Raw genomic sequence first — 15712 nt, forward strand, 5'->3', positions numbered from 1 at the left:
GCTCTTATTTCACCTCCACCAGAATATGACTTTCTCCTCACAAGTGAGTGAACATATTTTTTTAAAAACATTTGTAATGATTTAATTTTCCATAGAGTTATGATAAAATGTTGATCAAGTTTCTTTTTCGCACCAAAACGGTCATGGCTTCTTTATTAAATTGCTATTATTTCACCTGTGACAAAATATGACTTTCTCCTAACAATTGAGTGAACATTTTGTGTGAACACTTGTGGAAATTTTGTGGAAAAGCAAAAAGGTTTTTTTGGCACTTAAAATGACAATTTTCAAACCTTTCTCCTTCTTTGCTGCTGTTCCTTTAAGACTTCATTCTGAACAGCCATATTTGCTCATAAGCACTCAGTTCTGGTTGTTTTGAGCCAATCATTTGTACCCTAAAGGCTCAGAAATTTGATTCTTCATGATATGAAGTTCTGAGTAATAAAAAGCTAGACTGGACAGTTGCATTCTGCACAGTGCCTCAGCATGGCACCAAGCTTCTTTGATTCAAACCCTCAAAAAACAAACACTATCATGTATTATAGTTTATGTGCATGAAGAGAGATTCCTGTATATCTGAAAGGCTCACCTGTGCTCCAGCTTCTTGCGGTTGACGCACACGGCACGCTGGTAGCCCTGGGCAACACACACCTTATGTCGGCTGCATTTCACCTTCTGGCAGGGATCTTTTGTGGTGTCCACATCTGCAAGGGCGAGTGACACTATGTAGTCCAATCCTTGTTGAGATTTTAATATTGCATTGTTTCAATATTATTGAATTTATATATTGAATTGTTTCAATGATTAATTATATATTTAATTTCAATAATACATTTAATATTTAATAATTATTTAATTTATTTCTCCAGATAAGTTTAGTGTTTTTTCAAAAATTATTTTACACATTTTATTAAATGCTGCCACCACAAACTGAACATAAATAAGCAGCAGAAAAAAGATGATAGACTATTTTTTTTAAATGCTTATTTTTATTTCATTTTATTAATTAAATTTGTTATTTTCATCTCTATCGCAAGTAAAAAACCCTCTGCAATTCCACCATGAATCCCTAGTCAAGCCCTTATTTACACTAAAGGAAACATACCACGACAAGCATCCTTTGATTTATGATGGAGAATGATGCAAAAGAAAAACAGTGAATCAAAAATAGCATCACTCAATTTCAAACGCAAATCTCTCTACGCTACAGCAGCATTACCTTAGACAGAGAATGTTATTTTATGTTCTTCCGTAAGCCATCATAATTACATCCTATACCTTATCTCACCATACTACATACAAAACCCCGACTGCCTGAGAAACAATATTTCAAGACTTATAGATTATTGCAATCTATACACAACGGCACAAGGTTGATCAGTAAGCCTCACTGTACCACAAAAGGCTCAAGCAGATTAAAGAGAACGCAAGAATGATAATGTTGCTATAGCAACAGTCCGACTCCAGAGTGAGGACTGATTAGCTGCTCATATCAGTAAAAACCCCCACAAAGAACTCTCTCTGTGTCTATACATTATCAACCCTCTCTTCGTCATTAAATATTTCTTATGAGCAGTGGCCCAGTGAGCTTGTCCCTTTAAAACATATGAAGGCCTCCATGCGTACGAGATGCCAAATCCGGCTCAGAGAGTCCAGTCACCGCCGCATCATCTCTCTCATCCTTACACTGGGACGCATTTAATGTGATCATTACAATCGCAGAGTAGAAGTAAGGAGCTACTGACTCAATATTTTAAGCCCAGCCAGTGCCTGAGCTAATGCGGCTAATATATACATCAGCAGCCAGAGACACTTAACGCTGAGCATATCGGATCAAGTCGCGAGGAAAGGTTCACGGAGATAAGGACGCGATACACGCTGTGAACACAGGAAAGGGAAAATGCAATTACGCTGATAAATAAAACACACACAGATTAAATAAAGAGACCTCCATCTCTTTTTAATGAACTAAAGCTTTGTATCCACTCGATGGTCTATTAATTCACATACAGGATGACTCAACAGACTGCTGAGATGCTCTTTTCACAGGTACACACACTGGGAACATGAACTGAACTAAAATAAAACATCTGCTTGTGATAAATCTGTCCAGATATACTGGCAACACTTTGTTGACCTATTAATGCACATGCATTGTACAGGATGTGTGCAGCTCATATGAAATCATAACATTATCAGACACGGATGATTACGATAGATATGCAATAAGATGTGATGCTGTGAAAGTTTCACCAGGAGATAAAAATCAGGATGAAAAAAGAAATACGTAAACTACCGTTCGAAATGTTGAGGTTCGTAGGAATTTTTTTTCTCAAGAAATTAATACCTTTATTTAGCAAGGATGCATTTAATTGATCAAAAGGGACAGTACAGACATTTATAATGTTACAAAAGATTTCAATTTCAAATAAATGCTGTTCTTTCAAAACTTCTAATTCATCAAAGAATTCTGAAAAAAATTGGTTTTCATGAAAACTGTTTTCAACATTGATAATAATAATAAATGTTTCTTGAGCAGCAAATCAGCATATTAGAATGATTTCTGAAGGATCATGTGACACTGAAGATTGGAGTAATTATGCGGAAAATTCAGCTTTGTCAACACAATATTACCGTTTTAGTGTAGTTTTGGTGAGCATAAGAGACATTTTTAAAATCTTACCCCAGTCTTTTGAACAGTAGTCTATGTTTAGTGCATGAGTATGTAAAATATGGAAGCCTGTATCAACATTAGAGTAAAAAAAAGAATGTAAAAAAGATAGTTTTGATTATATATCTCCCAACTGTGCTTGTTTACTCACAATGTATAGTCTTTATATCTCACAATGGCTTTATTTTTTATCCCACAATTATTAAAAAATTTTTTACTTAAAAAATGGTAGTCAGGGTTTTTGTCTCAAAAACAATCACAATAGATACATAGATTTATCCTGAAGTTGTGTGACAACTGCTGTGTTGATAACTTGTAAAATGCAAATCCTTTCCTCATTAAAATGGTAAGGACCACTGCCACCTTCAAATAAGCCAGTGTAAATAAGGCTCTTTGGGAATTCCGGCTGCTTTTGTATCTGTTAGCTGTCTGCTGCCTGGAAATCGAAACATAGAGAGCAGATGCACGTGAAATACCAGACTATAAATAAAATTTTACAAGGCCAATTAAGCGCAAACGTAAAGTAAATAATTGTTACTATTCAACATTTCTTCTACACTGCAGATTTATCTAATATGATTCCTATCATTCCGCAAAAAGGGTGTATTTTAACACTTAAAACTTTTTACTTTTAAAATCCCTTCAGACTGCAGTTATATACAAATTACAAGTGTTTGTGACACTATAAATTGAGTGAGCTGTTCCTTGTTTTTCTCTTTGAAAGAAAGGGGTTCTGAATTGGACTGATGCATGCAGTGGCTGCTTTTTAAGTGGAAACATCATATTTCTTAGGGCATTAAGGGCTGGGACAAATATCTTTTACCACTGCCTCATTAATTATCTCATAATGGAGAAAAAATCGTTCAATGCTGCAAGATCAATAGCTTCTATATAATCAGTTTTAAAAAAAATGATGATTATGAGTGCATATACTTGTGTATACTTATCTAAGAAAAGTCTGTAAAAGGATTTTTCATCTGAAACTTTTTCATATTGACTTTTCACAGGTTTTATCCATATTTTAAATTAAGCACTGCATTTTGTTGGTTTAGAGTTTAAAGAAAATCTCTGTAAATAATTAGTTCAGTTTTTCTACTGATTTCTTTTTTATTATTACAGCGTACGGCCCCCTTATATATGTGATTAATACATTTAGTTGGGTTTGGTTTGAAAGTGTTCAAATCAATAATAGCACAAATACAAACTCTTAAATATTATTTAGCATTTTATATTGCTCTCTAACCTTTGACAAATGGATCTGACAATAATTCCCAAACTGTCACAGAGAATGAGCTCAATTAATGAGTTTCAAACAAAAGATTTGAAGTGGGTGTAGTGAAGGCTGCACAAGTAGCTTTAGTGCCAACTCAAAAAATGGACCATCGGGTTCATGGACCTCTGTTCTTGGACATATGAAGCTTAAGTGGATTTGTGCTTTGAATGAACAAAGCCAGTGTCAGTCAGTGCTAAACCAAGCCTCCAGGGCTCTTACTGGGTCTTCTGTTGAGCTAGCAATTATCCATTAATTACATCCTGAGATATTTGCTAATGGACTCCTCCATTCTGAGGACTTCGCTTCAACTGAAAAATCAAGACATAATGTTCAAATGTGTCTGGGCAGTCTCTCTACACCAGCACAACGAGGAGATGACCTCATCTCTTGTGTAAGCAATTAGTGTTTGGCAGCCGGGAAGAAAAGTAGGACTGTCTGCTGTGACAAACATACGCAGACTACAGTCAAGACTAACCGCACCATTGAATAATAATTACAATGGTTGCACGACACTGTTAGGGATTTGTTTTAAAACACTAAACAATACATTTCTGACTGAATTAATTCAGACCAAAGAGCTAAAAATGCAGTCTGAAATCAATCAAAACAATTCTGATTTTTTTCAAACAAAACAAATTTTAAATAAACTTTGAAAATCTAAAGTTTGAAATTTGCTAAGTGTTCTAATCTAGTCAAAATCTAACAGCGATGACATCAACGTAATATTTACATACTGAATACTCTTTCTTACATATATGTGCATACTGAATTGTGAACAAGATGCATGCAGAGCATTATGAAAATGCATACTTTATTTACACCGAAACAAAACATAAAACTAGCATCAATTCCTCAATAAATGCTATGAATGTAAATCTAGTCTGAACATTTAACCTAATGTAAAATGAAGCTCCATTTAAAAATAAACTAGGCCTTGTTTGGCACGTCATGTGATTTAGGCACTTAAATTGTAAGACCACTCCATAAAATGTAATAATGTGATGCTATTAGTAATATAATATTAAATATGACTTACTTTCATTTGAGCTTTGATTTTCATCCCATGATCTGATGTAATCATCCTGACAGAAACAAAGAAGTCAAACAGTCAAATGTTCTGCATAGAATGAACTTTAAGCCTTTAGTCAAAAATAATACTTCTATCACTGTGTATCTATCATTAACCAAACTTAAATGTACACTACTAAGATGTTTTAATTGTGGAAAAGCACTAGTGGAAAAAGGAGGGATGGACCTTGAAGAAAAACACGAGAAAAAAAAGGTGAAAGCTTGAATGAATTGTCAAGCAAAAATGCATAAGCAACTTAGACTGCAAAAAAAGTAGGTTACAGCTTTGATGGAGAATATTAGATTAAGCAATGTAAAAGAGGCATCAAACACAAGCAAAGTCATGATACAGCACTACTGACCTCCACTTCCTGGTGAAATGTGAGAAGGATGAATCAAAGACAAAAGAGAAGGAGACAGTTAGAGGAGAGCGATGCATCTCTAAGGAGCAACTATCAAGAAAAAAAGAAAGGCTCCAACTGCTAAAAAAAACATTTATTTGCTGTGATATTCCATGATATGATATACCCACATGTGTCCTTTTAAAAGAGGCTGTTGCTTTAAGATAATTATACACATGGTGCTCGTAACACTTTCAACACCCTGACTAATAATAATAAAAACCTTTTTTGTTAAGTTCACAAGATTATTAGTGTCATCAGCAGTCATTTATCTTTGCAGTTGTAGGTGTAAACAGGAGGTGAAATGGCATATGGATCGAAATTAGCTTTGTCAGCTAAAACATTGCAATAAATAACTTTTCTGTACTGTAGCAAATGTTCATATGTCAAGTGGCAATACATACACTTTATCACTCCTGAAGTGTATACTATTAAAAAATGGCATTTTCATTAAACAGAGGTTACACAATTATTTAATAGGGTTTTTGATGAAATACATTATGGGTAAATCTATTCAATAATTTAAGTCTGTTTATGCTGCCTAGGCAAAGGAAATACTGTGTGGTGTACTGAGACATTAGATGTCCATAATCAGTAAACATCTAATGAACAGAGTGGTAAAACCTCTTGAATATATTTTTTATCTTTAGTTTATGCAAATTGAAGGAACCACCCATTCAAGCACAACCCATCAATTCTTTTGATATGCACTTTTGAGAGAAGAGAGTTGTACACTCAGTGAGCGTGAAGTATGTGGAAAATTCTGTCACATCAATGTGTTCCCCCTCGCTGAAAAGATGCAAGGATGAATCAGAGCAGAGAAAAATTGCCACGGCGAACATCAATATTGCCACAACATATCATCGTTATCTAATTTTATATGACCATCATCACAACACATCACCATCATCGAGATTTCTTAAAAGCTTAAAAAACTTGAGAATACTTCTAGCTTAATAGAGTGAAACAGTGTGCCACTTTTTTAGCAGCCGTGGTTTCAAAAGTATTTTCCCTATATAGTTATAAACCAAAAACCAAATCAACCAGCTATGAACTTAACAAACTTTATTTGAACCAAAATATTTGAAAATCGGACAAAGGTTGGAAAATGAGGGAAAGAACTACAATGCCATGAAGTAATCTGATTTAAAAAATTTTAAAAAAACTTTAAAAATTATTAAAGATGTTTTGTATTTATATAGAAACAATATATCTAAAATTTATTGCAAAATATTGAAGCGACTGGATTCTGGAATCCAAAACTGCTTCAATGTCTATCTAATGAGTGATTAAATCAAGGTATTAATCAATATTTTTCCTTCAAAATATCACATGAGTTGAATGACTTCTCTAAGCTTATGATATTTTCCTTAGTTATAGAAGTTACCAGTGTGATAACTGAAATGATCTTTTCATGTATTCTCTAATGGCTGTATTAAATGGTGACTGAGGGTCTGGTCCATCCCAGGAATGCAGGTACATTGCTTGCTCATTTAGCCCGGCTTCCAGAGATAAAACATGGACTCGTTTTGCTTAAACATTTATCTGTTCTTCTAGCTCACCATGACAACTAAAGGTCAAAAGGGTCATTGGAACCAGGTGCACAAGTGCACCATTTCTTAGTTAAAACATTTACTTTACTGTTCTATATTGGAGTGTCCTCTCACTGAGAGAAAGAACATGTTATCTGGATGTTTTGTGAAGAGTCCCCCGTTTATAGTTAGAGCCCGACCAAATTCAACCTTAAAGAAGCTGTTTGTGTGTGTGTGTGTGTGTGTGTGTGTGTGTGTGTGTGTGTGTGTGTGTGTGTGTGTGTGTGTGTGTGTGTGTGTGTGTGTGTGTGTGTGTGTGTGTGTTAATATTCTTGGTTACAGGTTAAGGAACAAGTGGCATTATTGGAGACTGACTGACTTGTTTTCTTCAACTTGCTGGCACCTAGACACATAGTCATGTGACCTTGGAGGGACACAGGGTCCCTAACTCAGGGTCCTCATGGTGGCAGCCGTACAGACTATGGAGATGCGCAACTGCCTATCAGTCAATGTGGATGTGTGTTATAATTCTGACTCTTGTCTTAAATAGACTACACTTCTAACTCCTGGTCTTAATTAATCATATCTGGTCCTTGGGTCTTTAACTGTATATCCCCTAACAATATGCATGCACATATTTAAGTACTTTGAGACCAACGGGAAACTGTCATTCGCAGTGATTTATGGGGGTGGGTGGACGCTAAAGCATTCTTTTGTCGCGATACTCTGATTAATGGCTATTTATCTGCAGAATCATATTGTAGTTCATCAGGAATTCCACTCTTGAATGCGATTATTTAAAAAATAAGTTGAAATATTGAGGACTGATAGCTTCAACAGAACCATATGCCACTGATTAATAACTTCTTAGCTTACAGTAAGTCTGTCTTTAAACGTTTAGAACCCGACTCTTGCTCAACCGATGGTTTGCGTTTGGGAAGAGGCTATCTGTCTCATTACTGAGTGGAAGAAGGGAAGAGTATACAGAGGGGGAAATAACATACTTTCCTTAACGAAGGACACATTAATATTATGAATCATTATATTAACAGCTCAAATGTCATCCAAAATTTGACCACATGTGGATGCGTAAACCCAACAATTTGTTGTCTTTGAAAACATAAAGACATTTTAGAGTCAACAGCACTTGAGACAATCTAGGAAGCAGTCCTCCCCAGATGAGCCTCTCCTGTATCCGGAGTCAGCTCATCTTTAGCCTGTCTTGAGGGAAGGCTGCCAGGACTATCCCTCAAAGGATTTTGGTCTCATCAAAAACACCACTGAATGCATCAACCCCTCCTGTGTTGACTGACAGCTCTTTTATTCCTCATATGTCTGAAATGTTATCGGGCGTGTCTGAACATGCACTCTGTAAATTCATCTTCGATTTGGAGTCCCTGATAACACCTGTGCATGTTTGTATGACATACAAGCATTTGATTGGCACATAAGAAGAAGATAAAAAGTGATACACATGTGCGTGTGCGTGTGTGTTCAAGCAGCAGGTGGCGGGGGTGAACTGGATCTGTCTTTTTCACTCATACTTGACAGTTACATGCCATATGCACTATTGTGCTCCTCTGTGACTGCTGCTATGAAAACATCTGCAACAGAAACACGGCACAAAGGCATCAGGGAACACAAATCTAACGTATTTAGCTTTCAATTAATATTTCTCACGTGATGTCAAGTCAAGTCAAGTCAAGTCATCCTAATTTATATAGCGCTTTTAACAATGTAGATTGTTTCAAAGCAGCTTTACAGAGATAAAGATATAATTTAAGGTAACAGAGATTGGTTTGGTTTTATAGTGGTTCTTGAAAAATGTTTTTTCCAGCTAAAGTTAGTTTTGATTGATTCACTTCCGTCTAAATGATCATTTGTTATTAAATTAGGGGCCGCTAAAACGACACCGTTCTCTCTAAACAGACTTTAAACGCGAACCTGCGATAGACGCTGATGGCGTTCACATGCGCATTAAGAATTGATTCTATAGTTATGTGCGTTTAAATATATGTGCGCAGGTTTGTAATTCCTTACAAACCATGCCTAAACAAACTACTTGTCTTGTCTATAAATTTTGATGCAGAATTTTATTTTATCTTATCACTTTGGGTAGGTACGCGAACCGAAAAATTCCACAACGCTTTATCTGTAGAGTGGTCTAGGGATCCTCAATAGGGATCCATCCTCCAATGTCAACCTTATATGAACCCCCACATGGAAGGCAAAACAATGCCTTCATCCACTGTCCGACTGTTATTTTAATCAGCTTTTTACTAAGTACAAATATAGTGATGATGTTAAAAGACCAAATTCAGGATGCACCTTATTGATGATGCATTTGATATTATGCATGTTGTGTTATCCCACAGCAAACCATTATAAAGAAAATGCGTAATTTATTAAAACAATGATAATGAAGGACCAAATTCAGTATGAAGCATGCTACGTACAGGCAAGCAAATTAACCCAGAATCTGAATGCAACAGTTTCAAGTTAAGCATTTTAGCACAGAAACTATTATAAAGAAACCCCTTGCAATTATAACATGCAATTTAGTGGGTTACGTTCATGTTATGGGCTCATCTGATTGTCTATATAATATGCATCATCAATAGGTTTACTGAATTTTATGTTTTAATCATGCTGTCTCAATACATTAAGCTATGTTAGCGTTATTATTCGCTGAAAATCCTGATCCACTATGAGAAAGCGCACATTTCACATTCAAACACACATCTCCCAAAACACGGCATGTTGCAATCTGTGACGAAGCAGTGGGAAGCCAATAAGCATTTGATATCACTGCCATAAAACGTGTCGTAAAGCTTATTGAGGCGTCATTTTTATTTATTTATAAGGAGTGTGAGATTTGACGTTTAATGTCGCTGCTGAGAATAGAGATAAAGATCGCAGAATAAAGGCTCAAATTTGGGTCTGTTCCTCACAATCGTATGGATTCTAAAGATCTGCATTACAGCGCACAGATAAAATGTATTACTTATGTGAATTTATGTTGCATTTTTGGTGTATTTTATGGTTCTGTTGTTAGTCATAGAATAGGACTATCCTGAGAAAATGCCTTTTGAGTCTCACGGCAAACAGTATAAATATTACATGATGTAACAAGTAATACGTTATACACTCAATGAGCTGAAGCAATACTGAACAACAATCTTCATCATGTGATTGAAAAAATCATACTACTATATTTCATTTTAGGAGCCAGCCCTTGTCCCTATTTTGCCTGGCAACCTGCTTTCAGCATGTGACATCTCACCTTGTTGTCTCTTTAATTTCATGTCATGCCTTGTACCCTTAAGGGGATTCTAGTTTGGCTGTCTATATATTGCCTTTTCTGTTTCCACACATACTAGAGATTTGCTTTGACAAGTTTGGCATGCTCAAAATTACTCCTTGTTGGAGGCGCACAGAGAAGGAGACTTCCATAATTGATTAAAGCTGGATGGACCCTGGTGGTAATGACCTCACAATGGCCTCAAACCCACATATTCATCACATCCCAGTGTTGCTGGCAAACACGCAGGCTCCTTACAATTCATAAACACCCCAGGCATTGCATGAAGCTGAGGGCCCACACATCTATTCCTTTGACTCTGAATCTAATCGGTCGTGTTCCACAAGCTAAAAAAATCAAGGGAAAAACAGATACTGTATTATGTCGGAAGCTTCCAAACTATGTTTTCACTGTCACACCATGGCTATAGCTGACAGGCAAGTACAAGCCTCCCACTTGATTTATGCATAGGGCCTTGTCCGACTGGGCTTTTCAGATTAACCGCACACGGGAACATCAAAAGCTTCGCTAACACCCACCCCCCCCCCCCCCCCCCCCCCTCTCCCTTGACTGTGAACATCCTTGCTTTCCACATGTAGAAAAAACTCTGGCCTGCCATTCTGTATGTGTTTTTGTAGAGCCAGGAGCGGCAGGCAGATCCTCCAGGAAAGAACTCCAAAGAGAGTGCTGATTTCTCAGTGAGAATGCCCTAAGAGTATGTGTCACTGACTCATGCATTTAAGTGAAAACATATAACTGAGGGTGAATGCTTCATAGTGACTTTTATTACAGTTATCTTTATTGAGACACATAAGAGGTTACCATGTGCACTTTGATGAACGAGACATTTAATAATTTGACTTTGTGACGCCTGACTCATTGTAAACAGATGAAGTGATCCATCTAGCACAAATGCCCAGCAGATCCACAGCACTGTAATACTCTATAATGGATAACAGACAGATGGACAATGAGATCATATTATAATTTTAACAATTTCAGCAATTTACAAATAACTTATCATGATAAATCATAGTTTGCCAACTTGTGCCCCAGGTTGGAACAAAATGAAGTGCTCAAGTATTATACAACAGTTCCATAAACAAGAAGATATAATATTGACTAAAGTGTGGTGTTAAGTATTTGAGAACATTGTATCTTTTTGGTTACTTTGTACTTTGACTGAGTATCAAAGATATTAGCAACATTTCCTCTCTACTTGACTACATTTTTAAATAAGTATATTAAATAAGTATATTGAGACTTGAATGTTGACGTTTGAGAGGATGTTGTGTCAACCTTGATTTATTGCAATATTAAGGTGTTTGGCTTTTTTTTCTATTTTAGAAAATAAATAAAGGACTAATGCATATTTCAGCCTACATTCAGGTAAAATTAAGTGAAATCAGATACTCAAACACTATGGGCCCTGTTAAACACCTGGCGCAATGCGGCGCCAGACTCGACGCAAGTGTTCTTTGCTAGTTTCAGCCTGACCCAGTGAGCTTTTTTTAAAAAGCCGTGTTGTTTAAATAGCAAATGCATTTGCACCTTTTTGTGCAAAACAAATACCTGAGTCAATGGCACAGTATTAATTTTTTTTTTATTTAAAGGGCGCATTAGTAATATGCGCCTATAGGCGGATCCACAACGCGCTTACACTCTGCTTATTACACAAACAGGAATGCACAGCAGACCAAAATCTAACCAAATATTAAAAATAAAAGGATTACAATGTAAAAGATTAATATTGTGTACATAAAGATATGGTGGAATTTGGCTTGTCCCGTAGATGGTCTGCTTGCGCGCGCGTTGTCTTCCCGCTTGCAAATTCCACCATGTATATAGCAACCTGCCATGGTGTAAGCGCAACTGGCTTTTAAAGGGAATGGGAAATGAGACTCTGATTGGTTTATTGCACATTATGCCCAAAACACACCCATTACTCATTAAAGGTACAATATGTAATAATTTTGAATCAAAATATCCAAAAACCACTTGCACAGTGTTATATATGTTTTTCAATTGTGTACCTACATTATCCTAAATGTTTCCAAGAATTTGAAAAATTAAGAGAAATTCAGAATTTTAAATAGTGCCCATCCCTTGTCACTTGTCGCTTGTCAATGACATAATACTTTTCATTATCCCTTGTTTCTGCTTGTACTGCCATAAGAACCATGGCGACAGACGTGGACAACTGCGTAACGTCTAGCGGCACACTGTTGTTGTTTCGTTCAAACATTATGGACCATGGCAAGCAGACTTTGGGACAAAAGGAGAAATAAAACGAGGATCAATATCAGCGTGGCGTTTTCGAGATGCCGAGAGCTCCACGTCCGTGACAAACTTCGACTTGACAGAGCTTTACGACTTTACAGAGACGCTGCTCTTGCATGTTTATTAGACAGGTGAGCAAATGTACATAAAACGAATACATTTTATATAGCTCAACATGACAAAATGTTAGAATATGATCAGTATGTTTTTCTAATGTTGATCTAGCTTACTGCTAGTCTCATACAGCCAACAAACTAACACATAGAATAACATTATGGGCCCAATTTTAACGATCTGAAACACAAGTATCAAATGCAAAACATAAGTAACTGTGTTTGCGGATCTCGATAAATTACTCTTGCGCCCGACGCAAATCTAAAATGAGTTGGTCTGAAGTAGCTACATTACTCATAGGTGTGGTTTGGGTTTGGGCGTAACACGAAATAAACCAATCAGAGCGTCATCTCATATTCCCTTTAAAAGCAGGAGCGCTTGTTCCATGGCGGATTGCTATTATGATGGCGGATTTGCCAGGTGCACGCCAGGAGAGTCCGCTGAGCGTCGGGTGCAAATTAGGAATGATACATGTGTCGGTGTACAGAGTCAATTGCGCTGGGTGCAAGATAGGGCACAATAACTTTCAACACATTCAAATGCAGTTTAGTATGATAGTCTATAGACCAAGTGAAACATCGCTGCGTTACCTCACATTTTTATTTTGTTACATAAACTGACCAGTTTGAGTGGTAATTCAGAACTTGCGGGTAGTTCAGTAGAATGAAATGTCCTCATTCCTTTATATCTGCGGAACTCGCAAGTGGTGCTGATATCTGTCTCTTAGACCATGCGCCGGGCGTGCCGACCATTTGTTCCGTCAATAAACAAACAAAAGTGGATTCGGATACGCCCTAAGTGCACTTGCGCCGTTGAAATAGGGCCCTATGTCTACACCGTACGCGACCGTTGACGCTAGAACCTGTCTACACTGGACCCGACAAAGCGAGCGTTGGAAATCCATTTGTCCTTCCTATGAGAAGTATCGTGAGTGCTTGCACTGGAGTACGTCTTAAATAGAACGAGGCATCAGTTTATTGTCGCGGATTTGTTGTGTTGCATTGCACTGCGCTGCATCCATTATACAACACCATTGATTATAATAGGTTTTATAGTCTTTTGTCACATCGCGCCGCTCGCGTCTGGTGTATATATTTTAGAAATTTGTAGCCAGTGCAGACTTTTAATCATGTGGTATTGGAATCGGTAACTTGTAATTGAGTCATTTTTGCTGTAAGGTATCTACTTTTACTTAAGTATGGTTTTCAAGTACTCTACACAACTGGAGTAAAGGCAACGGCAGCTATTAAGATAACTACAATGATAACTATATTAGCGTTCACATTGACTCACGATAACATTCTGTTTATTATATGCGCACTCTTCAGTTATGTTGCCTGACGCATTAAAAGCTTAAGCTCCATAACGTTGGGGGGATTCTGATTAGAACGATTTAAAAAAAAATATATATAGTTATAGTGATCCTCCTTAATTTAGACACAATTCCAATTTAAGCCACAGCCAAATTACCTGTTGTAGTTATGAGCCAACATACATTCATTTCTTCAGTGTTTGAATGAATCAGTGGGAGTGAATGATTCATTAAGGACAGTCACTTGTTTCATTCCTAAATGAATGATCTGTAATTTTGAACAAATCAGTGGAGCGCATGACCCTATTCACCTTATTTTTAACATCAGATATATATAATAACTTGTGTGTGCAAGACTTCCGGTGTCATCCGCTTCCAGTTATTTTAGCTGTACAAAACAGCTCTTTATACGGCTTGATATTGCAAACTGGTATTTCGTTCCATAATATTTTAATATATTAACATAATTATAAACACACTGGTTTGTAGCATAAATTGTTTTACCATTTAGTTCAGTTTTTTGTTCTTCTAGTTATTAACTTAAAGCGGCTAATGAATCAAAAGTCTTGCACATTCACAGAAAACAACTAACTTCGCTTTGCAAAATAGGGTGAATAGTTATATAGTTATAGTTATCATCCTTGGTTTTCTATTGAAGTGAATGTAACTTAATATATACAACAGCTATCCAGTCCTCGATTTTGATTTTCATCTTATGAGTGAATCTATTCACCTTATTTTGTGATTAGATTCCCTCATAAGATGTTGGTCTGTATTAGTACTTTTGTAACGGCACTTGGAAAATCAAAATCGAGGACTGGAACTAGCAGTTGTATATATTACATTACATTTTTTTATAGTTTTGGGCAGTTGGTAGTCAGGTAGTCAACTATGGTAGTCAGACCAATATCAGATAGGCAGTTCAGAAATTATATAACACACATTAGATGAAAATTTTGATTTTCTCATTGCAAATTAGAGTGTCAAATTATCTCCAGTGTGCCCAGAAAAACTGCTTCAGTCAGTAATGTTCAATCTTCTGGCCTCTTCAGCGTCAATAACACTCCAACCGATTCTTAAGGAACCAACTGACAGCTCTGAAAGTGAGGGAGAACAAAACAGCACAGGCAAGTGCTGCCTTTAAATGAGCAAACCTGACACTAGAAGCAGTCAATAAGGCTTCCTCTGCTTGAGAACGGAAGAAATTAAGGACTCAAATGCTGGGGGTTATAGGGGAATATAGGCTTGACAGTTCATATTACCTCCATACATTTATTGAGCTCTTTAGGCTTAATCCTTCCTCATTTCCGATGGGTTTAAAACAAGTAATTTAAATTCGACATTTAATAAAAAAACAGGATGTCTTATTTTAAGTACATTACATTTCAAATAAATGCCACCTTCATCAATGATGAGCAGTCTTAAGGGGCAAAAATAACACTGTCATTGTTGTATTTGTAACTGGATGCCCAGAACAAAAGCCTTTTATAATTTGGTGGTTTTAGTAAGTCAGCTTGATCTTCAGAGAACACAGTGTTTGGTACCCAAACTCCAGGGGCTGCAGGAAACAGCCAAGAGGTTGACAGAAATGTAAGATAGCACTCATTCTTTTGCACATATTGGAAGGAAAAAGACATGTTAAAAGAGCTGTAAGACCTATTTCATGCCTCAAACTGGACCAAATTAGCCTGGGTATGCCACTCACGGCACCTGCACTTTCCAGAATAAAAAGTCTAATTCAGCAAGAAAGGCCCAGACCC

At 36.7% G+C, this 15712-nt stretch overlaps 1 protein-coding gene across 2 annotated transcripts in view; it reads right to left on the reverse strand.

Annotated features, from left to right (window-relative positions):
- spock2 (SPARC (osteonectin), cwcv and kazal like domains proteoglycan 2) overlaps window positions 1-15712 on the reverse strand; it is a 40617-nt gene that overhangs the window by 19991 nt on the left and 4914 nt on the right. For both annotated transcript variants that reach the window (XM_077236799.1, XM_077236800.1), the window contains exons 2-3: window positions 4981-5026; window positions 590-704 (exon numbers count right to left, since the gene is read on the reverse strand). In XM_077236799.1, coding sequence (XP_077092914.1) covers window positions 590-704; window positions 4981-5026 — 161 coding nt within the window. The remainder of the gene's footprint in view (window positions 1-589; window positions 705-4980; window positions 5027-15712) is intronic.

The sequence above is a fragment of the Siphateles boraxobius genome, unplaced genomic scaffold (genome assembly GCF_051911475.1).
Source record: "Siphateles boraxobius isolate OS27281-9 unplaced genomic scaffold, OSU_SipBor_1 20, whole genome shotgun sequence".
Lineage (NCBI taxonomy): Eukaryota > Metazoa > Chordata > Actinopteri > Cypriniformes > Leuciscidae > Siphateles > Siphateles boraxobius.